Source organism: Macaca nemestrina, chromosome 9, assembly GCF_043159975.1.
Source record: "Macaca nemestrina isolate mMacNem1 chromosome 9, mMacNem.hap1, whole genome shotgun sequence".
In the NCBI taxonomy this organism is placed as follows: Eukaryota; Metazoa; Chordata; class Mammalia; order Primates; family Cercopithecidae; genus Macaca; species Macaca nemestrina.
Window position 1 is genome coordinate 108,912,673 of NC_092133.1, and position 23,912 is coordinate 108,936,584.

The 23,912-nt window shown below is 38.6% G+C and overlaps 1 protein-coding gene across 5 annotated transcripts in view; it reads left to right on the plus strand.

Annotated features, from left to right (window-relative positions):
• The window catches only part of LOC105495964 (cullin 2), an 85,672-nt gene that overhangs the window by 27,593 nt on the left and 34,167 nt on the right, over nucleotides 1–23,912 (plus strand). For all 5 annotated transcript variants that reach the window (XM_011765935.2, XM_011765936.2, XM_011765938.3 and 2 more), the window contains exons 3-8: nucleotides 350–452; nucleotides 2,699–2,793; nucleotides 9,107–9,212; nucleotides 13,193–13,275; nucleotides 23,478–23,574; nucleotides 23,666–23,776. In XM_011765935.2, coding sequence (XP_011764237.1) covers nucleotides 350–452; nucleotides 2,699–2,793; nucleotides 9,107–9,212; nucleotides 13,193–13,275; nucleotides 23,478–23,574; nucleotides 23,666–23,776 — 595 coding nt within the window. The remainder of the gene's footprint in view (nucleotides 1–349; nucleotides 453–2,698; nucleotides 2,794–9,106; nucleotides 9,213–13,192; nucleotides 13,276–23,477; nucleotides 23,575–23,665; nucleotides 23,777–23,912) is intronic.

The window sequence follows — 23,912 nt, forward strand, 5'->3', positions numbered from 1 at the left end:
ATCCATTCTAATATAAATCTTATTTTGTAGGATTCTGGGTAATTTGAATTTCCAGAAACTCCCTCTGGATTTTAACCTGTCTGATAAGAACCGTTTTCCTTACAGTGTCTTCAAATAATTCTCAGTAAATACTTGTGGAACAAATAAATGAATGAATCTTATAGTGCTTTTTAAAGTAAGCATGGTTATGTATTCTATCTTTGTCATATATATAACAGTATTATGTATATTATAAGCTAAACCATGGAAAGAAGTAATGTTTTTTCATTTTTTAATGCCAAACAAGGTAAATCTCATTATGTTTTAAACTTGTCTCCAATAAATATGAAAACCTTAATAATTTAACTAGAGATATCTATGCTTTATGTGTGGCCTATCCTGAACCCCTTGGAGAAAGACTTTATACAGAAACTAAGATTTTTTTGGAAAATCACGTTCGGCATTTGCACAAGGTAAGCAATGATACGTACATGATATAAATATGTTGATAGTTGTGTACCTTACTAGTATACTGTTTTCCAGTGTAGAACTTTTATCAAGGTGAGCTTGTTTTGCTGCTGCTGCTGCTTTTTAAATTTTTTTAATTTTTTTGAGATGGAGTCTCGCTCTGTCGCCCAGGCTGGAGTGCAGTGGTGCGATCTCTACTCACTGCAAGCTCCACCTCCCGGGTTCACGCCATTCTCCTGCCTCAGCCTCTCGAGTAGCTGGGACTACAGGCGCCCGCCACCACGTCTGGCTAAATTTTTGTATTTTCAGTAGAGACAGGGTGTCACCATGTTAGACAGGATGGTCTCCATCTCCTGACCTCGTGATCCACCTGCCTCGGCCTCCCGAAGTGCTGGGATTACAGATGTGAGCCACCATGCCCGGCCTGCTTTTTTTAAATATAGGAATAGGTGGGAATACAGACACACACCACCACACCTGGCAATTTTTTTTTTCTTTTTTTTTTTTTGGTAGAGACGGTGGTCTCACTATATTGCCTAGGCTGGTCTCAAACTCCTGGGCTCCAGTGATCCTCCCGCCTTGGCCTCCCTTGTTTTTGCTTCTTAATCGGCATTTAAAAAATATATACATATTAAGATCTTTGAGTCAAGCACTGTGTTGTTAGGGAAATCAGTTTACTTGTTCAGCATCTTGTAATTAGTAAATGAAGGAGAGGGTCAGCTCAGAGTTTGTTGCGTTTTAAAACTCATAGGAATATCCTATTCCTCTGGATATTGTTTAACACAGCCAAATTTTCCCTTGTTGTTTATTCGTATCTCTTGGTAAATCTCTGTCTTTATTATTTTCAGCTTTTTAGCTGCCTTTCATATGCTATATAAAGTCTTCCCAAAATCTAAAATTAAAAAGAAATGGTAAACGATGATAGAAGCTGTCTCTGTGACCAGTTTTTTGATTAGTATGCTACACATAGGGGGGCAGCGTCACAGACATGATCTGTGTATAAACAGTGAACTTCGCAGTATTTTGCCATAGACAGCATTTCTAACTTAATTTAGACTACTGATCTAATCAGGAACTGGGTGAGATAATTTTGTGCCTGCGTAAGAATCTTCACTCTGCTTTTTATTAGCTGTTGTAACCACAGGCAACTCACTTAACAACTACCTTATGGACTGAGTTTTGTCTTTCTTTATCTATAAAATGGGAGTAAAACAACACAGTTTATTTAAACTGTCTAACCCTGCATGTGGTCAGGAGTAGATACTTTTTTAAATAGTAAGAATTGGCCTGGTGTGGTGGCTTACACCTGTAATCTCAGCAGTTTGGGAGGCTGAGGCAGGAGGATCATATGAGGCCAGGAGTTCAAGACCAGCCTAGGCAATATAGTGAGACACTATCTGTACAAAAAAAAAAAAACAAAAACTCATAAGTAAGGCACAATTGATTGTGTGCTGTTTCCCTGAAAATACTGGAAAATGCTCTACTTTTGACTGTATATGGCATGTGCATTTTAGTGTTCTAATGTGATCATTTATCCACTTATGAAAGCACTTTTGATTGCAAGTGTGTTAAAGTGGTCTTAAAGTGTTTATGTTTAGTATGTTAATTTAAAGTTCTACTATTGTCAGCTAGTGAGCTTTGGTTACACCATAAATGATAACTACATAAGACATTAATAATTTTTTTGCAATTTTATATTTTAGGTTACATTGTGTGAATTTTTTTTTTTTTTTTTTTTTTTTTTTTTTTTTTTTTTTTGAGAGAGAGAGTCTTGCTCTGTTCCCCAGGCTGGAGTACAGTGGTAGGATCTTGGCGTGATCGAGTTCAAGTGATTCTCCTGCCTCAGCTGCCCAAGTAGCTGGAACTTACAGGCGTGTGCCACCACGGCTGGCTAATTTTTTTGTATTTAGTAGAGATGGGGTTTCACCATGTTGGTCAGGCTGGTCTTGAACTCCTGACCTCAGGTTATCCGCTCACCTCTGCCTCCCAAAGTGCTGGAATTACAGGCGTGAGCCACTGCACCCGGCTCACTTTATTCTCTATTATGGATGTTTCACTTTCATATTGAAGACTCACATCTTTCCCAGTTGTTTCATTTTTAATAAGTGTAGTTAATATGTATTGTGTAAATGTAATTTATACAGTTTTAATTATGTAAATTATTTTAGAACATTAATTTTGATACATTTTATGGTTCACAGTGAAAATGATTATTGCTTTTCAAGTAAAAATATTTTTCCTCTTTATATAGAGAGTTCTGGAGTCAGAAGAACAAGTACTTGTTATGTATCATAGGTACTGGGAAGAATACAGCAAGGGTGCAGACTATATGGACTGCTTATATAGGTGAGTGTGCCTTTAAAGTCTAGACAAGCTAAGCAGCGTTGCCTGCATTCAATAGTTGACAGGATAATTTTTTTATTATCTATTTCTCATTCACATGTGCAGAACTAAAGCATCCTCTCTGACATGGACTTTTCTCTGCTATGGGGAAAGGTCTATAGTCAGGGTAAGGTGGGTATTTAGGAGCCAGGGAGTGTGTGGAATGTTCTGTGAAAAGTAAAACTGTACTCAATTGCATGGCTCTGTTTCTTCTGATTGTTTGCAACCTGTAGCATGTGTTTAATCTCAACAGAGATCAATGTGAAAATTCAACTTGCATGAAACTTAGTGGGAAAATCTCAGCTTATGTCCCCTCAATATGTTCTTATTTGCTCTAGCATTCAGTATTTTATGTTTGATGCAAACGATGTTAGATAAATTACTGGGTTATTTTCCCCTTGAAGTTCTGCATTCCCCATGCTCTAGGCATATTGAATTACTTGTAGTTTCATGATGACCCATGGTCTCTCTCATTTTCCTGCCTTTCCTGGTGCTGTTCCATCTGCCTGGATTGCTCTCTCTTTCTTTTTCTATTTTTCTTTCTTTTGTCCTTTTTTTTTTTTTTTTTTTTTTTTTTTGAGGCAGGATCTCACCTAGGCTGCAGTGTAGTAGCATGATCTCAGCTCACTGCAACCTCAACCTCCTGGGCCCTAGCAATCCTCCCACCTCAAACCCTCTTCTCCCCAGTTGCTGGAACAACAGGTGTGCACCGCCATGCCCAGCTAATTTTGTTTATTTTTTGTAGAGATGCTGTCTCACCATGTTGCCGAGGATGGTCTTGAACTCCTGAGCTTAAGCCGTTCTCCCACCTCAGCCTCCCAAAGTGCTGGGATTACAGGCATGAGCCACTGTGTCTGTCTAAATTAGTGCTATTAAATTGGTGCTACTTATGAACTTTTAGTCAGTGTTGCAGCATATTTAGTATGTGTGTGTAAAATGATATGAGTAGTTAGTATCTCCATTGTTTACAGAGGAAGAAAGCAATGCTGAGAGCATGATTTTGTTGAAGGTCACTCAGCTAATGAGTCGCAAAGGCAGGATTTAAACCCAGATCAGTCTGAATCCGAAGCCCATCCATTTAACTACTTAATTCTACCATAATCTTGTTCCAGAAACATGCTATTTCACTTAAGTAGATTCTACTCTCAATCTTTTTCTTGTATAGGCATACTTTGGAGATGATGTGGGTTCAGTTCCAGACCACCACACAATAAAGGGAATATTGCAATAAGACAAGTCACACAAATTGTTTGGTTTCCCAGTGCATATAAGTTATGTTTATGCTATACTGTAGTCAAAGTGTGCAGTAGTATTGTCTAAGAAAATGTGCACAACTTAATTTAAAATTACTTTATTGCTAAAAAAGAAAAAATGCTATTGATCATTTGAGCCTTCAGCAAGTTGTAATCATTTTGCCAGTCTTCTTGCCTGGGTGTTGAGGGCTGCTGACTGATCATGGTGGTGGTTGCTGAAGGTTGGGGAGGCAATGTGTGGCAATGTGTCCGAATAAGACAACAATGAAGTTAGCTGCATCAGTTGACTCTTTCTTCACAAAAGATTTCTCTGTAGGGTGCAATGCTGTTGGATAGCATTTTACTTGCAGTAGAAATTCTTAAAAAATTGGAGTCAGTCCTCTCAAACCCTGCCACCACCTTACCAGCTAGACTTATATGATATTGGAATCCTTTGTTGTCGTTTCAACAATGTTCCTACCATCTTATTAGGAGTAGATTCTATCTCAAGAAACCACTTTTTCATCCATAAGAAGCAACTCCTTATCCATTCAAGTTATAGCATGAGATTGCAGCAATTCAGTCCCATATTCAGGATCCACTTCTGAGTTCTCTTGATGTTTCCACGACATCTCCAGTCACTTCCTCCCCTGGAGTCTTGACCCTCTCTAAGTCATCCATGAGGGTTGGAAGTGTTAACCAAAATGAGTGACTGAGGCAGGTGTCTCAATCAAGGTTTATTGAGCCAGCTTAAGGATGCACCCAGGAAAATGCAAGGCACAGATGCATCTGTGGCTGTTTTGTCCAAAGAGGTTCTTAGGAGGTTTAGTGTTTGTACATTTTCCTTAAAACATGAGGGGTGGTGGCAGTGAGGCAAATGATTATCTACTTGTGAGACTAATTAATGCCCAGTAAATCTACATTTTATATAAGGTAAACCTTTGAAGAAAAAGGATATAGAAGAAGAAAACAGTTGTTCAGACATCTCACGGAGAGGTGAAGAATGATTACTGTCATCTTGCCTTTGCTCTGTGCCTGGGAATATCAACTAAGAATTGACACTTACCAGGTGGATGCTAACAGACCTTAGGTTTTAGGAACTAGACTTTAGATTACAGATCTGGAGTTATAAGTGACCTGTCCATGTGTTATGGGAGGATTTACATTTTAACGGTTTCAAGGCTGGCAAAGAATTTATGTATGAGTGACTTTTTGAGGGAGGGTAGTCATAAGGAAGTGGCTGAGGTTTTTTGCCTTACCCCAGGGGTCTGGCTAATATATAATGTTTCCACACAAAGTTGTAACAGTTATCCGTCCAGGAAAAGGATGACCATTTAGCATGACTCAGCCTCCAAGGTTAAATTCCTGTTTTGGCATAGGAATTTTGGGAATCCTGAGATTTTATTTCCCTTTACAGAATTGGCATCTTCCAATCACCTGTTCATAATGATATTTAGACCTTCTCCCATGAATCATAAATGTTCTTTTATTTTATTATTAATTTTTGAGACCGAGCCTCGCTCTGTTGCCGTAGCTGGAGTGCAGTGGCACAGTCTTGGCTCACTTCAGCCTCTGCCTCCCAGGTTCAAGTGATTCTTCTTCCTCAGCCTCCTGAGTAGCTGGGATTAGAGGCACGTGCCACCACACCTGGCTAATTTTTGTATTTTTTTAGTAGAGATGGGGTTTCACCATATTGGCCAGGATGGCCTCGAACTCCTGACCTCAAGTGTTCTGCCCACCTCAGCCTTCCAAACTGCTGGGATTACAGGCATGAGCCACCGTGTCCAGCCGCATGTCTTTATTAGGAAGCAAATATGTGGTTAATAAATTTGATTGTAAAATACTACAGTGACTTATAAAATAAAATTAATAATGGTGTCCATATTAAAATGAAAAATGGCACTGTTAATATTTTAAATCATGACTTAATTAAATTAAATTAATTAATTAATTAATCTTTTTCAGGCGGAGTCTTGCTCTGTCGCCCAGGCTGGAGTGCAATGGTGCGATCTTGTGTCACTGCAACCTCTACCTCCTGGGTTCAAGTGATTCTCCTGCCTCAGCCTCCTGCATAGCTGGGATTACAGGCAGCCACCACCATGCCTGGCTAATTATTGTATTTTTTTAGTAGAGGTGGCATTTCACCATGTTGGCCAAGCTGGTCTCCTGACCTCAGGTGATCCGCCCGCCTCGGCCTCCCAAAGTGCTGGGATTACAGACGTGAGCCACCTCACCTGGCCATGACTTGATTTTAAAACGTTGTATTTCAAGCTTAAATTTACCAAGAGTAGCAATCTGCAATAAGAAAGACATAGTTAATGTAAGTTAGTTTAAATTTTATTCTGTGAGGAAAAGATAATACTGGTTTGTCCTAGCAGATACAAAGCATGTAAAGCTGCACTAAATTAGTAACCTGGCTCGAGAATATACATCCAGATCTTTGGAATGGATTAGTGGATTCAGGCCTGATCTGCAAATCTAGCATCTGCTTCTATGCTAAGCAGTTTACACTTATTACATAGTTAAAGAAAGCTCCTGTAGAATTCTGAATAGGGAAGTGACATCCTGACAGCAGAATTTTTAGATGAATTAAAGATGCCAGAAACTGAAGTAGAGCCCAGTCATAAAAGTGTTTCACATGATCGGGGCAGAGGGTAAGCAAGTACATTGGAAGTCAAAGGAAGTAGTGGGAGGAGGTGATGAATACTTTAGGAAGACAGGAAGACTGACTAATTAAAGCAGGCAAAATGAAAGGATGAGATAAGGGATTCTGATGTTTTAGGTGAGGTTACCGGAATGGTCTTGGTTCCAGTGACCAGAAAAGAAAACCGGTTTGGAGCAGAGATTCCATATTGGAAGGCATATGTAAATGGTAATGATATGACAACTAAGTACCCTCTACTGAGGGAGCACCCCTCCTTGATGAAATCTTACATTTGTTTCTATATTCTAGCACAGAGTGAGCTCTGTGTGGGCAGAGACCATGTTTTTGCTTTTCATCTTTGTGTTTGCATGCCTCATATTGTACCTGGCACACAGTACACCCTCAGCTGATGCGTATTGAATGGGAGTGGAAGACCTCCTGAGTTTCTGTGCCAGCCCTGCCACTTAGGACCTGATTGACCTTTGGCAAGCTCTTTAACCTCTCTAGGCTGCAGCTTTCTTATGTATAAAATGATCATAGGAGTACCACATACATCTGTCTTATAGTATTCAGCCTCATAAAATGCTTAGGGCTGTGTCTGACAGGTGATCTCAATAAATTTAGTGATTACTTTTATTTTCTGGTATTCATGGCTTTTATGATCTGGCTGCAGGCTGCTTTTCCAAGTTTGTGTTCTATTGTTAGCTTTTGCTATCCTGGCTGTCTGGAATGTTATCTGTTTATTTATTCAGTAATTCATTCAGTAAGTATTTTTTGAGGCCTTGACTTTTGCCTGCCACTACTGTGGATGCTGTCTACAAGAGGGGGTTCTTGCTTTGTAGACTTTACATTCTAGAGAGGAGATGAATGTACAAAAAAAGAAACCAATAAAAGCATAGGATTATTTCGTGTAGTAGCAATTACTGTGAAGAAAGTAAAACAGTTGTGCGTTAAATAGTTACTTGCTTAGGGCTGGGAAGTGAAGGCTAACTCCTCTGCGGTTCAGGGCAGGCCTGAAAGGTGGGTCTGTGCTGTGAGACTCAGATGAAAGGGGACTACCCTTAGAATATCTGGGATGGGGCACTTAGGTGGAGAGGCCATCCCGTCTCTACCTTTTACTTTTGTCTCTCAATCTTACTCCTCTTTCCTCAGCTGGAAGGCATGGTTGGAAACTCAGCATGAAATTTTGAGAATTACAGTGAGGATAGAGAGGAAGGAATAAATGGTATTTTAAAGGGGGGAAAAAAGGAGTATGATTTTGTAACTTATGGTCAGAGGACACTAAAATGTCAAATGGTCCATCAAGGTTGTAAGCCATGGAGTCTAGAGCCTTGACACTAGTGAATATGGAGGTGGAGCTTGTGTAAATGCTTGTGGATATACCACTTTGGAGTCAATTTTCTAGGAGTCATTATTTCTTTTAGAAACAGTCTCGCTGTTACCCAGGCCGCTCTCAAACTGCTGGCCTCAAGTGATCCTCTCACCTCAGCCTCCCAAAGAACTGGGATTACAGGCGTGAGCCACCACACCTGGCCAGGAATTATGTGTTTGTTTCCCAAAATTTTTGTCTTGTTTTAGTTGTCTTTGTTTTTAAATTGTCTGAGTGGACGCTTCATTTTGGTATAGTGAACTTTGAAAAGTGTATATGTTCACATATAGATTTCATGGGTTGTTGCCTAAAATGCTGTAAGCGGAGCCTTTCAAATGAATAGTTTTAGGTGGTGATCATTAAAGGCATTAGAGTGAAATCTGGGATCCTAAAAAGTACACCTTTGAACGTTATGAGTCCTTTCTCCATGTTTTATTTTAGAATTCTGTATTCATCTCAGTTATTCTTAAGGCTAATCACATTTATTAGTCTTAAAATATATTAAACATTTTTATTATAATTCATTTTCCTTTGGTAGACAAAGTCATCTTATATCTGTCAATCTTGCCCATACTTACTATCTGTAACACTCTGTTCCATTTTCTTACCTACTAATTGTGATCTTTTTTGTTTAAAAATGAAAAATTGCATTTCTTCCTGGTGATTAGAATATAAATTAGAAAGCTAACTTGACTTTGATCTTTTAACCATTCTCTGTTTAATTTTTGGAAAGTGAACTTTATCTTGACTTTCCCAAGAAGAGTCTGGGAAGTAGCAAATGAGATTGTAGAAATTCTGAAACTTGGATAAGAGCTGTTGGCTAGAAGGGTAAGGGCTTGCAGAGAAAGGTGGGCTGATAATTTTAATTTTTATTATATTTCTAATCTCTACCTAATTCATTTCTTTTGGATTTATTAGTAGGCTATTCCATGATTGATATGTAACCTTAAAAATATTCTTCTGAAGTTGCAAGTTATTTGCTTTCCTACTGACTTTAACTTAATATCCATTGATATTACATTTATTTTCCAGGTATCTCAACACCCAGTTTATTAAAAAGAATAAATTAACAGAAGCGGACCTTCAGTATGGCTATGGTGGTGTAGATATGAATGAACCACTTATGGAAATAGGAGAGGTAGGAAATTCTTTAAATGATTAGCAAACATAAGTATGTTTTTATACATTGAGGTAATTTGTGCATCATTTTTTAAGGACACTGATTTGGCTAGCTTAATATGGTCAAGATTTAAAATACCCTAAATAAAATGCTATAGTGATTTCCTAAGAATCCTTAGAGGGATGAAAAAGATGTGACAACTACTCTTTTGATAATTAAATTTATAATGGATGAATGATAGGGTTAATGGTTCTGCATTGTGAAAAAACTCAAAAACAAGTATAAAGTGTTGATGGCCCTGTAGTTAAAAGTACAAGGGACAAGTACTTAAAAGACAGGCTGGAGGAGAGGAAACACAAATTTATGAATTTAACAAATGTATTGTAACTTTACTATAAAAGTAATTAAATTCAGAGTAAAACAAAAATGAGCAGTTTGGTCAGTTCATTCAAGTTCTTGAGGTACAGTGCAAATTGAAATATGGAAAATTATGCTGATTGTGAAAGAAATATTATTGCACAAGCTTGTTTATTCATTTAATACATCTTTATTGAGTAGCCAGGCATTGGGGATACAATGGTGAACAGACAGAAGGTCCCTGCACACAAAAACTTGTAAGTTCATGTAAGGGAAGCAGATGCCAAATAGGAAATTAATGTTAACTTGTGATTTGTATTAATGAAGGAAATAAATGGCTAAGAGGCAGCATTAGTAGACATTTAAGTTAGTGTAATCCTTTCTGAAAGAAATTGATCAGTGTCTTTCTTTCATTACAATTTAAAATAATAACTTTTGACCAAGTAATCCCAAGTCCTAAGCCTAGTGATCCATACTTGGAAAATAATAAATATGATAAAAATGTTTAATGTTTAAAAGTATTCTTTGCAATCATTGTTAATAGGGTGCCTAATGGCTGAACAGTGTAAAATTTCAGCATCCAACATTCAGCAATAAAAAGCATGAAAGAAGAATGTATTATATATATGATTTTGTTATAAAAGTAGGCAACTGGATAAATTAATAGCAGAAAATTGTTCATAGAAACTTTAACAAAGGGGACATGGTTTATGAAAAAATTTGCACACAAAATTATAGGTATATGTTGAATACAAATACAACTGTAGGGAAAAGATGATGTAGAGAAAAGGATCAATGAGAAATACCAAAATACTAACAGTAGTTGCTTTTAGTTAGTAGCATTGTAAGTGAATGATTTACTTAAAATTTTCCCTTATCACCAGAACCGTCAAGCACGCTTCTCTTCCCGGAGGAAATCACTGTAAACGATTTAGTCTGCATCTTTTCTGAACTTTACCAGTGTATTTACAAATATTTACATACACACACACGCGCAGCAGTTTTCATTTTATTTTTCAAACTGCAATATAATGGCACACGTAAAGTTCTACAACCTATATTTCTTCCCTTTTTTTGTTATTAATTTTTTTTACATAAGTTTGTTTTTTATGAAAGCTTAATATTCTGTAGAGATACAGAGTAATTTTTTAAACTATCCCCTTAATTTTTTTTTTTTTCTTTTGAGACAGAGTCTTTCTCTGTCACCCAGGCTGGAGTGCAGTGGTGCGATCTCGGCTCACTGCAAACTCTGCCTCCCGGGTTCATGCCATTCTCCTGCCTCAGCCTCCCGAGTAGCTGGGACTACAGGCGCCCGCCACCACGCCCAGCTAATTTTTTGTATTTTTAGTAGAGATGGGGTTTCACCGTGTTAGCCAGGATGGTCTTGATCTCCTGACCTCGTGATCCGCCCGCCTCGGCTTCCCAAAGTGCTGGGATTACAGGCGTGAGCCACTGCGCCTGGCCAATTTTTAAGTTTTTGTTATTACAAACAACACTGCAGTGAACACCACTATTCATTTATTCATTCATTATTTTTGAACCTCTCTGTGTTATATATGTTGAATACAACAGTGAACAAAATAGAGAAAAATCTTATGCTCATGGAGTTATATTTATGTATATATCTCATGGTACATGAGCAGAACTTTTTATAGACTGGGTGTCAGGAAGTAGAGCCTCTGTTGAAGCACATCCTGAAGTTTCACAGCTCTGCCCCATTGCCTTTCAGAAGGGCCTTTACCAGTTTGCCCTTCTACCACATGTATAAAATACCAGTTTTTCATATATTGCCTCCCCAACCCCCGTTCATGCTATTTAAGAAGAAGGAAAGGCAAAACTTGAACAGTGTTCCTTGTGAGAAGACAGATGCTTAATTACCAATGGATCAGAATAAAATTACCCTAGGGAAACAATAGAGAGGCTAGCAACAGCCTATCTGGATATAGTTAGGGTGGAAAAAGATAAGAGTCAAACAAACAAAAAAAAATTGGTTTTCAGTACTGGAATAATTTATACTCTATGTGGGGAAAATATATTTGAAGTTTAAAGACCAAAATGTGAAAGGCAGAGCTTGAAAACTTGGAAGGCAGAGTAGGAGCACACACATGCCTGTTACCTTAGGGCAGAGAAGGATTTCTTTTTTTTTTTTTTTGAGACGGAGTCTCGCTCTGTCGCCCAGGCTGGAGTGCAGTGGCCGGATCTCAGCTCACTGCAAGCTCCGCCTCCTGGGTTCACGCCATTCTCCCGCCTCAGCCTCCCGAGTAGCTGGGACCACAGGCGCCCGCCACCTCGCCCGGCTAATTTTTTATATTTTTTAGTAGAGACGGGGTTTCACCGTGTTAGCCAGGATGGTCTCGATCTCCTGACCTCGTGATCCGCCCATCTCGGCCTCCCAAAGTGCTGGGATTACAGGCTTGAGCCACCGCGCCCGGCCGGATTTCTTAAAAAAAAAAAAAAAAAAAAATACCCATGATAAAGGAAAAGATTGGTAAATTTGAGTATATTAAACTTTAATATATATTTTTACCAAAACATAATAAAGAAACTGAGCAGTTGATTTACTGGGACAGACTGAAACTTTCAAGGGATTAATTTCCACAGTATGTAAAAAAACTCTAGCTTTTATTAAGAACAAGACAAACTTTAACAGACTAATGGGCAAAATTAGGAATGGGCGTTTCACAGGAAAGAAACCAAAATGGACAATAAACATTAAAGAATCCCCAGCTTCACGCAATAAAATGAGAGTTAAAACCACAAAAAGACCCTGTTCTTTGTTTTTTTTTGAGACGGAGCCCTGCTCTGTCCCAGGCTGGCATGCAATGGCAAGATCTCGGCTCACTGCAACCTCCACCTCCCAGGTTCAAGCAATTCTCCTGCCTCAGCCTCCCAAGTGGCTGGGATTACAGGCGCACGCCACCCCACCAGGCTAATTTTTGTATTTTTAGTAGAGACGGGGTTTTGCCGTGTTTGCCAGGATGGTCTTGATCTCCTGACCTCGTGATCTGCCCACCTCGGCCTCCCTAAGTGCTGGAATTACAGACGTTAGCTACTGTGCCTGGCCTAAATTAAGATTTTTTTTTTTTTTTTTTTTTTTTTCTTTTTGAGACGAAGTCTCACTCTTATCCCCCAGGTTGGAGTGCAATGGCATGATCTTGGCTCACTGCAACCTCTGCCTCCTGGGTTCAAGTGATTCTCCTACCTCAGCCTCCTGAGTAGCTGGGATTATAGGCGCCTGCCACCACGCCTGGCTAATTTTTGTGTTTTTAGTAGAGACAGAGTCTCACCATGTTGGCCAGGCTGGTCTCAAACTCCTGACTTCAGGTGATCCACCTGCCTCGGCCTCCCAAAGTGCTGGAATTATAGGCGTGAGCCATTGCACTTGGCCTAAAATTAAGATTTTCAATTAATAATAAAGCCTTAATAATGTTGATAGGGCTAGTAGAATGGTCATTGATATTTCAAATTAGAAATTTATTTTCTTTGAATTTTAAAATTTTTGTTAGGTTTTATTTGAATTTTGAACTATTAGTGTAAATACTTCTTTTGATAAGTATTTTTAGTTAAAAAAAAACCTTGAACAAATGTAAAAAACATATACTAAGTAATTCAACCCTGATGATTTTCGTTTTTCCTGGCAGCTAGCTTTGGATATGTGGAGAAAATTGATGGTTGAACCACTTCAGGCCATTCTTATCCGAATGCTGCTCCGAGAAATCAAAAAGTGAGTGGGGACATTTATCTAGCTGAGTAAATTTTATTTTGTTGTTTGATATGATTTTAAAATACTGTACAGTTGCATAGCCAGTGGCTAGCGTTGGGGCTGGTTTTACCATAATGAGCCTCATTTTACTTCTAAGTGCCAGCATTTTTAAGTTGTTTCATTTTCTTCTTCTTCTTCTTTTTTTTTTGGTGGAGGAGCTCTGGTCTTTTCTTATACCCTAATATACTTAGTATATAAATAAGTGTCTGAGGGAAGTGATTCATGTGCTTTTCAGAGCTGAAACCTCTTAGATTTTCTAGGCAGCGCCCTGAGTCGCTTGTACATATTATCTGTTTAAATCCCAGTGAGGACTGCCTATTCAGGAAGACAGATTCTTCTAGTTAGTTGGTTACCTCTTAGCCTCAGTGTTATAATCAATAACTTGCCTAATTTTGTGATACAAATTTATGGGAAAATGGTTTTCCACTCTACCCATGGCTCAGAGTGGTTGATGCTTTTACCCTAGTGCTGTGTGAATGCAATTTAGTACAAAGAATATTTTCCTGTAGAGTCTAGAATAGAACATCCTTGGATCAGCTCTGGCTCAAAGACTCTCAGAAGCACTCTGTCAGTCACACAAATACATATCCAATAAATTCCAGGTTACTGGGACTGATGTTACAGGAATTATCTAGACCAGTGAATTGTGGTGTAATAATGGCCACTCCACCTATATCTGTGTTCTTCAAGAAGACCCAAATGAGGACTTTTTTAATATGAGGAATAATTTGTCAAAGCCATGGTACTTAGTATGGGACTCCTGGGAGGAAGTAAGGGATTAAACACACACACCCACCACCACACCTCACATAAGAGGATAAGAGAATATTTTTAAATTTTTAATACCAAATAGAAAGTAGGTGGTAGCAACTGGTAACTTGATTTTTAAAAATTGTTACTGACCATTTGAATGATTTCATTGTTTTTAGAGATTGAGAGCTGGAGAGGAAAGGCAATAGTGAAGCACTAGGGTGTAACCCGTTGTTTTTCTTCCTCTTTTCTTTACAAAACTATGAGCTAAAAGAACATGCCCAACAAAACTTCTAAGTTCTAATATAATTCCTTCTGCTAAAATATACTAACTTTTCTTTTGACTTGGAATTCAAGTATTTAAAAGTATAATGACAATACTGCTATACTTTCCAAATGTACTTTTATGAAATATCTTTTTTAATATAATTTTGTCCCAACCTGGTAAATTTTTCTTAAGTGTGATTGTTAGTTTGCTAAAAATCAATGTGATGAAAAATATGTAAGAAAAATGATACAACTATAGCCTATTAATTCTGGAAAAGATAGATTATCTGGTCTGCTTGTCTTATTTTTGTTGTTATAATCGGCTTCCGTTAAAGCATTGTTTCACATACTTTACTGAGATCTCACTTATTCTTCATGACAGCTCTCTTAGGTAAGGTTTTGCATGTTAAGGTTGAGGAAACTAAGACATATTAATAATAGAAATTAAACATGGGAACTGCATACCAAGCATTGTTCTAAAATTTTTACATGCATCTTCCCATGTAATCCTTACAACACTAGAAGGCTAATACTATTAGTGTCACCATTTTACATGCATGACATCCTTGACATGGAAAGTCAATGGTGGTGATCTGACTCAGATCATTTGACTCCGGCCTCCATCTAATAATAATTCTAAGGATTCACATCTGGGCTAATCTAACTCTGAATTCATTATGCCTGTCCTTTTTTCCTTTTTTGAAATAGGAGTCCTGCTCTGTCTCCCAGGCTGGAGTGCAGTGGCACGATCTCGGCTCATTGTAGCCTCCGCCTCCCGGGTTCAAGTGATTCTTCTGCCTCAGCCTCCCGAGTACCTGGGCACCACCATGCCCTGCTAATTTTTGTATTTTTAGTAGAGACCGGTTTTCACCATGTTGGCCAGGTTGGTCTTGAACTCCTACCTCAAGTGATCTGCCTTTCTCGGCCTCCAAAAGTGCAGGGATTATAGGAGTGAGCCACCATGCCCAGCCTTTATGCCTTTTTTTTTTTTGAGACAGAATCTTATTCTGTCGCCCAGGTTGGAGTGCAATTGCATGATCTCAGCTCATTGCAACCTCTGCCTCCTGGGTTTAAGCGAATCTTCCGCCTCAGCCTCCCAAGTAGCTGGGATTACAGGCATGCATCACCATGCCCGGCTAATTTTTGTATTTTTGGTAGAGACAGGGTTTCATCGTGTTGGCCAGGCTGATCTTGAACTCCTGACCTTGTGATCCGCCCACCTGGGCCTCCCAAAGTGCTGGGATTACAGGCGTGAGCCACTGCGCCCAGTCTATGCCTGTCTTTTATGCACAGAATCTTTCTTCCACTCCTGGCTCCAATACCTTTAACTCAGTGGGGAATACATTTCAGTTTTATAATGCTTTGAATATTCTAGTGTTTTCACACACATTTTTCATTCGGTCTTAAGGAAACAGCAAGTTTTATTTACAGGTAAATAAATTGAATTTCAACAAAGAGAAATGAGTTGAAAACTTGAATATAGCTAATGAAATGGACTTCATGCTTTTAGCCTTCCACTTGGGGTCTTTCCACTGCATTGCTTTAACTCTTTACGCATTGTTGTTTGAGCTAATATGGTCAGACCGTAACTTCCATTACTATGTCTGAGAAGCTGTAGTAGAAACTCTCCATGTGTATTTTATCTAATCCTTATAAGAGGATATGATGGTGAATGTTATAAACTCATTTTAAAAGTGAGGAAAATGAGACATGAGAGAGTAAGCAATTTACCTATGTCATGTAAGTAGTAAATGGCACAACTGGAATTAAAACTTAGGTCATTTTTTGGTCCGTAAGTCTGTGGTCTTACCCATATATTCATACATTTTTAGAAATAGTTCATTCAAGTTGCATCTTATTGCCATTTCTACTAAAGGAGAAGTATTTTATTGTGCATACCTACAACTTACTTTGTTGTAGAAGGTGCTAACCAGACTTACAGAATAAATTCTTTTCAGGTCTAGCAGAGCTTATCACAAATTTGATTTCCTGTCGATGTATTGACACTTTCCTTTTCCCATATGAATCCCTGGGTTCCTAGATACTTTTATAAGTCTGTAAAGAACATTTCTGGCCGGGTGCAGTGGCTCGCGTCTGTAATCCCAGCACCTTGGGAGGCTGAGGCGGGCGGATGACCGGAGGTCAGGAGTTTGAGACCAGCCTGGACCTAGTGAAACTAGACCTAGTGAAACCCTGTCTCTACTAAAAATACAAAAATTAGCCAGGCGTGGTGGCGGGTGCCTGTAGTGCCGGCTACTTAGGAGGTTGAGACAAGAGAATCACTTGAACCCAGGAGGTAGAGGTTGCAGTGAGCCGAGACTGCGCCATTGCACTCCATCCTGGGCAACAAGAGTGAAACTCCGTTGCAAAAACAACCAAAAATACATTACTCTGTGCTAATGGTTTCTCAAATGTGGCAAATGAAAATGAAAGTTTAGTAGAAACAATTTTCCTTCTACAAAAAAATTACAGAGTAAGATATGCTGATTGTAAAAAAAGAATTGAAATGTATAGAAGGTTAAAGAGAAAAGTAAGAAACCTTTCTGGGCGATGTTGAGAGGACCATAGAGACTTTAGCCCGAACACAGAGAACCTTCAGCAGTCCCCCATTTTTTTGTTGTGTTAAAAAAGGCGGGGAGGGGAGGGGAGGGCTGGGCGCAGTTGCTAGCAGCACATTGGGAGGCCAAGGCAGGTGGATCACCTGAGGTCAGGAGTTCGAGACCAGCCTGGCCATCATGGTGAAACCCCGTTTGTACCAAATATACAAAAAATTTAGCTGGGCATGATGGCATGCACCTGTAGTCTCAGCTACTTGGGAGGCTAAGGCAGGAGGATTGCTTGAACCCAGGAGGCGGAGGCTGCAGTGAGCTGACATCACACCACTGCACTCCAGCCTCAAAGACAGAGCAAGATTTCATCTCGGGGGAAAGAAAAAAAACGTTCTGGTTTCTCCTCGTACCTTCCTATTTGAAGGAAGCTGCTATAAAGGATTTACAGTATGTTCTAATAAAAATTTTCTATGCGTTTACAGTTGTGTATGTGTGCACACTAGTACATATACATTTATATGGACATGCATATCTGTATACAGATTTACGTATAGTATTACACATGTTCATATGTGTATACATTTGGGGAGCATTTTGAACATAGATATCTGGCTCTCCCCCATAGCTACTGATGCACACTCCAGGGAGAGTAAGAACTTATATTGTTACAAAGCTCCCCAGATGTTTTTATGCATCCAGTTCAGACCAGTATTTGTGAGGTACTGGTCTGCAATAAATAATTCTCCATGTATTTCATAAAGCTTTTATTGGAGTGTTTCCTTTTTTCCTTTGGATGTATTACAAAAGTGGGTAGAATACTTAAAAATATATTCTTTTTAAAAGTTTAAACAAGAAGAGATTAATGGTTGGTGTGAGACTATAAAGTGGAAGTATGGGGAGATTCCTTAATGGTGGTAGAACAATTCTGTCTTGAATATGGTGGTGGTGAAATGAATATGGACATGTGATAACATTACATAGTACCATACACACATAAACACAAATGATTGTGTGTAAAAACTGGCAAAATCTGAATAAGGTCTATAGATTGCACCCATGTCAGTTTCCTCATTGAGATACTGTACCATAGTTATGTAAGATGCTACCATTGGAGAAAGCCAGGTGAAGGGTACATCAGATCTCTATTATTTTTGCAACTTCCCTTGAGTCTATAATTATTTCAAAATAAAATAGCTTTTTTTCAGTTTAAACAGTGTACAAAATATCAATGTTCCTTTTTTATTTTCTTCCTTTTGCCGTAGACTTCCTTTCCCCTCCTTGTAACTTTTGAAAACTGCTTGTACCTTTGTATTTATTTAAGTGCAGTGGTTTCATCTCTTTTGGGGGGAGCTTTGTGTTCCTTTAGGATCATGATGAAAGCTGTGGAGCCTCCCGACATAAAAATGCTTGGTATGCATAGGCACACAAAATTGTTACATAATTTTAAGAAGGTTTATGGAATCCCAAGGCCAGAATTGCTGTTTTTGCATTTACTTAGTGGGTTTCTCTGTCCCCAGTCAATCAGGGAATTGCTTAGCAAATTTTAATCTGAAATAAGTCTCTGCAGTTAATATTTGATGAATCAGTAAAAGTTTTTTATGTTCTGAAGTAATAACTCAAGAGCAAGACAGTCATAACATACACACCCTCTCTCTGTTTCTTACAAGAGTGGTTCTGTTTCAGAACTCTTTTCTGTTCTCTTTATCAATTTGTTTATCCTGTGCCAATGCCTCACTGTGTTTATTATTGTAAGGCTTGCTATCTGGCAAGATAAGTTTGCCCTCCAGAAACCAGAAGTGTTCTTGCTGTTGTTTGGCCCTTTGCTCTTTCACGTAAGTGTTATAGACCCCTTTCCTAAAACAAAATTTTCTGTGGAGACAAGCACAGTGGCTTCTAATGCCAGCACTCTGGGAGGCCGAGGCAGGAGGGTTACTTTAGGCCAGGAGTTTGAGACCAGCCTGGGCAACATGGCAAGAACCTGTCTCTACAAAAATAAAAATAAAATTAGCTGGGTGTGATGGTGTGCACCTGTAGTCCCAGCTACATGGGAGGCTGAGGTGAGAGGATTGCTTGCGCCTCGAGGTAGAGGCTGCAGTGAGCCATGTTCGTGCTGCTGCATTCCAGCCTGGATAGCAGAGACCTTGTCTCAAAAGAAAAAAAAAATTCTGTGGGATTGATATTGAATTGAATCTATAAGTTAGTTTGAAGAGAGTTTGATATACGTCTTCACAGTATTAAGTCTTCTTCTCTATGAACATAGCATCTTTTTCTGTTTATTATGCCTTCTTTAGTATCTCCTGGTTAACTTTTATAGAGTTTTCTGTAAGGGATTTGTGGGCTTTTTGTTAGATTTATTTCAGGGTACTTGATATTCACTGATACTACAAAAAAGTGTGTTGGTTGTTTTTTTTTTTTTTGAGGTGGGGAGGCAGAGTCTCGCTCTGTCGCCCAGGCTGGAGTGCAGTGGCACGATCTTGGCTCACTGCAACCTCTGCTTCCCCAGTTCAGGCAATTCTCCTGCCTCAGCCTCCTGAGTAGCTGGGATTACAGACGCCTGCCACAATGCCTAGCTAATTTTTGGTATTTCTTAGTAGAGCCGTGGTTTCGCCATGTTTACCAGGCTGATCTTGAACTCCTGACCTCAGGTGATCTGCTCCCCTCGGCCTCCCAAAGTGCTGGGATTATAGGCATAAGCCACTGTGCCTAGCTTGTTTATGGATTTTCTAATATTAAACTATGCTTGTATAACTAGGATAAAGGCTAGGTTGATCCTTGTCCATTATAGTTTTTATAGACTGTTGAATTTGATTTGCTGATGCTTTATTTGGAAGTTTGCATCTATGCCCATGAGTGGAACTGGCCTGTAATTTTTCTGTCTTGTAATGTCTTTGTCTGGGTTTGGCATCCAGCTTATCCTTGTAGAATGAACTGTTGGGTATTTCCCTCTTTTTCTTTTGAGTAGAAAAGTTTGCATACAATTGGGATTATCAGCTTCTTAAATGTTTAGTAAAACTGAAAAACCACCTGTGCCTGGGGCTTCTTTGTAAGATGATTTGTTTGTATAAGATTTTTAACAATGCCTCTGTTATTTCAGATCTTAAGACTAGTCAAACTTGTGTTTCCTCTTAAATCAGTTGTGAATTTTTTTTTTGCAAAATCATTGGGAAGTTGTTGTGTAACAGTGTTCTCTTTTAAAAACTTTATTTGAAGTAATTTTAGATTCATACCCAGGTTCCCCTAATGTTACAACTGTTAGTATATTTATGAAAATGGGTATATCATTATTAACTAAAACTACAGTTTATTTGCATTTGCTTTTGCACTGATGTTCTCGTTCAATCCAGATCACAAAATCACATTTAGCTATTATGTCTCTATTCTGTGGAAACCTTTCCTTTCATATATGACCATAAAAATGTTAAAGAGTAGTGGTCAGATATTTATAGAATGTCCCTCAATTTTGTTTTTTGTGATGTTTTCTTATGATTAGACTGAGACTATGGATTTTTGGAAAAATACCAGAAGGTAATGTACCCTTCTTATCAGATTATATCAAGGAATAGATGGTGTCAACATGACTTCTCATTGGTGATAACTTTGATCATGATGATTTGGCGAAGACATTGTTTTCATTTTCACCTGGAATAATGTCTTCCTTTCATTCATAATATTGCGTATTCACATTTTCTTTTTTTGATCACTTTTATTAGAGGCGTATATATTTTGTTGGATTTTATTCCCCCTAAAGAACTAACTTTGGCTTTATTTTTTATTTTTTATATTTGTTTTATTTATTTATTTTGAGACGGCGTTTCACTCTTGTCGCCTGGGGTGGAGTGCAATGGCGTGATCTCAGCTCACTGCAGTCTCCACCTCCCAGGTTCAAGCAATTCTCCTGCTTCAGCCTCCTGAGTAAGTGGGATTATAGGCGCCCGCCACCACGCCCAGCTAACTTTTGTATTTTTAGTAGAGATGGGGTTTCACCAGGTCGGCCCGGCTGGTCTCGAACTCCTGGCCTCAAATGATCTGCCTCCCAAAGTGCTGGGTTTACAGGAGTGAGCCACCGTGCGCAGCCCTAACTTTGATTTTAAATGATCTCTAGTATGTTGTTGTTTTCTCTTTCATTATTCTGCTCTTATTTTTTTCTTTCCTTCTTCTGGGAGACACGTGTTTTTAGATTAGACTGAAATAGGTGCAGAACCCTTGGAGGGGGAGACATTTAGAAATCTTTAACCAAATTATTTTTTATTGTAATCTAATGTATTCACTCACAGAATTGAGCAACTATCATAGAGAATTAAGCAAATATGGAGGTTGAGGTAGGGTTTCTGATGTGAGTCACATCTTTCTTTTATAGTGAATAGAATTCTGGATATTTAAAATTGTTTTCTAGATGGGAATGTCTGTTAAAGGAAATAAAGAAGTTAGTAATTTAGTCAGCATATTATAGAACTGCTTGTTAGAGCTATCGATCATTTTGTTCTTCTTTATTACCTGGAAAATTTTATCAAGATATGCTGCTTCTCTCCTGCTGTTTAGTTACCCAATGGTAAGTTCATATAGGAAAAGCAAAATAAATGTTTATTTCTTTCCTTTTTAATAACCCAGTTTTTTGGGGTTTTTTGTTTTGTTTTGTTTGAGATGGAGTCTTGCTCTGTCACCCAGGCTAGAGTGCAGTGGCACGACCTTGGCTCACTGTAACTTCCTCCTCCCAGGTTCCAGCAATTCTCCTGCCTCAGCCTCTTGAGCAGCTGGGATTATAGACATGCACCACCAAGCCCAGCTAATTTTTGTATTTTTAGTAGAGACTGGGTTTCACCATGTTGGCCAGGCTGGTCTCCAACTCCTGACCTCAGGTGATCTGCCCACCTCGGCCTCCCAAAGTCCTGGGATTACAGGCGTGAGCCACTGCACCTGGCTGACCAGTTAGCTTTTTAAACTTTACCAGAATGAACTCAGACTTAAACTAGTGAGGCCTACCTCACTTTATTAAACTCTTCTCCTAGTGGCGTATATTAGGTTCCTTCCAGTTTTTCCACTAACACCACTCTTTTTTCTGTTGTGCACGTGTGCAGATGTTTGCTTGGGGTCATAGAGTATGTATACTTAGAGTTTTGCCAGTATGTCCTCCAAAGTATCTGTTCTTCCACCACAAGCAGAACATGAGAAAACAGTTCAGATCAGTATTACACCAGATTGATTGTGGGCTTATGTAAGGTCACACATGTGACTCAAGCCAAGGAAATGAGCTCACATGTGTGACCTTATTGTATGAACTAATCAGCAATATCAAGATATCAGGATTCTCTATGAATGACAGAATTACTGTAGCCATGTTAATTCATGTCCAAAAAAAGTTTCCCAGAATATCAAAAGAATCAAAGAGGACTAGAGGGCCTCAGAGGCAGGGAAGGACTCTAGTATGTAAAGGTGATTGCCTGGATGCTTTTCCTTGATGCCTTTCTTAAATGATAGAAAATTCTTACATCCTATATAAAGAGCAAGAAGCTCTTACTAGGGAATGATGATAATGTGTTTTCTGTTGCTCTCTTTGTGACATTAATGCAAAGAAGAAATTATTTTAAAGTAGGTTGGAAGAGTGCGTGTAGTGAGATAAAACATAATTTGATTTGAGCATTGGTACTAGGGTCAAAAAAATCCCAATTTAGAGCTAGATTATTTTACTATGGCTTTAAACAAACTTTTTTTTCTATTTTATTTTTCTTTTTTAAAAAATTTTTGAGACAGGGTCTTACTCTGTCACCCAGGCTGAAGTGCGGTGGTGCAATCATGGCTCACTGTAGCCTCAACTCCTCCTGGGCTCAAACGATCCTCCCACCTTAGCCTCCAGCGTAGCTGGGACCACAGGCATGTGCCACTGTGCAAGGCTAAGTTGTTGTTTTTTTTTTTTTTTTTTTTTTGTATGGGGTCTCCTATGTTGCCCAGGCTAGTCTCAAACTCAGGACTCAAGGGATCCTCCTACCTCAGCCTCCAGAGTAGCTGGTCCACAGGTGCGTGCCACCGTGCATGGCTAATATTTTTTTCCGAATGAGGTCTCGCTGTGTTGCCCAGACTGCTCACAAACTCAGGACTCAAGGGATCCTCCCACCTTGGCCTCCCAAAGTGTTGTGATTACAGGCGTGAGCCACGGTGCCTGGCTCTATTTCATATTCCTTTAATCAGAAAATCTAACATTCACCTACATGTCTTAATATGATTAAGACATTGTAGTTTGTAGTGAGTGAAATTCAAGCATTCTTAACCACCAGTATTAAAGTTTTGAATTGATGGGCTCGTATTTACTTTGTTAAAATTAAAGAAGTATTATCTTAGTACTGGCATAGTATCTCGAACTTTACAATCAGTTTTCCTTTTATTTCTCGAAATGACATCTAATGTCTACGGTTAATAACTATCATGAATATTATCTCAGCTGTAATATGAAAAAAATCGTTAAGATTCATGCATGTACCTTTTTATAGTTCTTTACACTTTGATTAGACCAATGGAATAAGGAGCCATATTTTGGCATACTTTGGTATATTTCCATAGATAATTTATATTCTGAAGAATATTTTGTGTTATGCCTTGTTTTAGTGATCGTGGTGGAGAAGACCCAAACCAGAAAGTAATCCATGGGGTTATTAACTCCTTTGTTCATGTTGAACAGTATAAGAAAAAATTCCCCTTAAAGGTAAACAGCCTCCTTTAAAAATATAATCAGACTTAGTTTTTTAAACTGCTTGTTCTAATTTCTTCTAATATGATGTAATTGATTTATTCAGTTTTATCAGGAAATCTTTGAATCTCCCTTTCTGACTGAAACAGGAGAGTATTATAAACAAGAAGCTTCAAATTTATTACAAGAATCAAACTGCTCACAGTATATGGAAAAGGTAAGAAATAAAACATACTAAATACGTTTGTCTATTTTTGTATCTGGCCTGGTTTTATTTAACATCATTCTTTGTTTTTGGGGGTTTTTTGGTGGAAAAAGATTGTTTATTTAATCATTAACTCTGAGTTATAGTT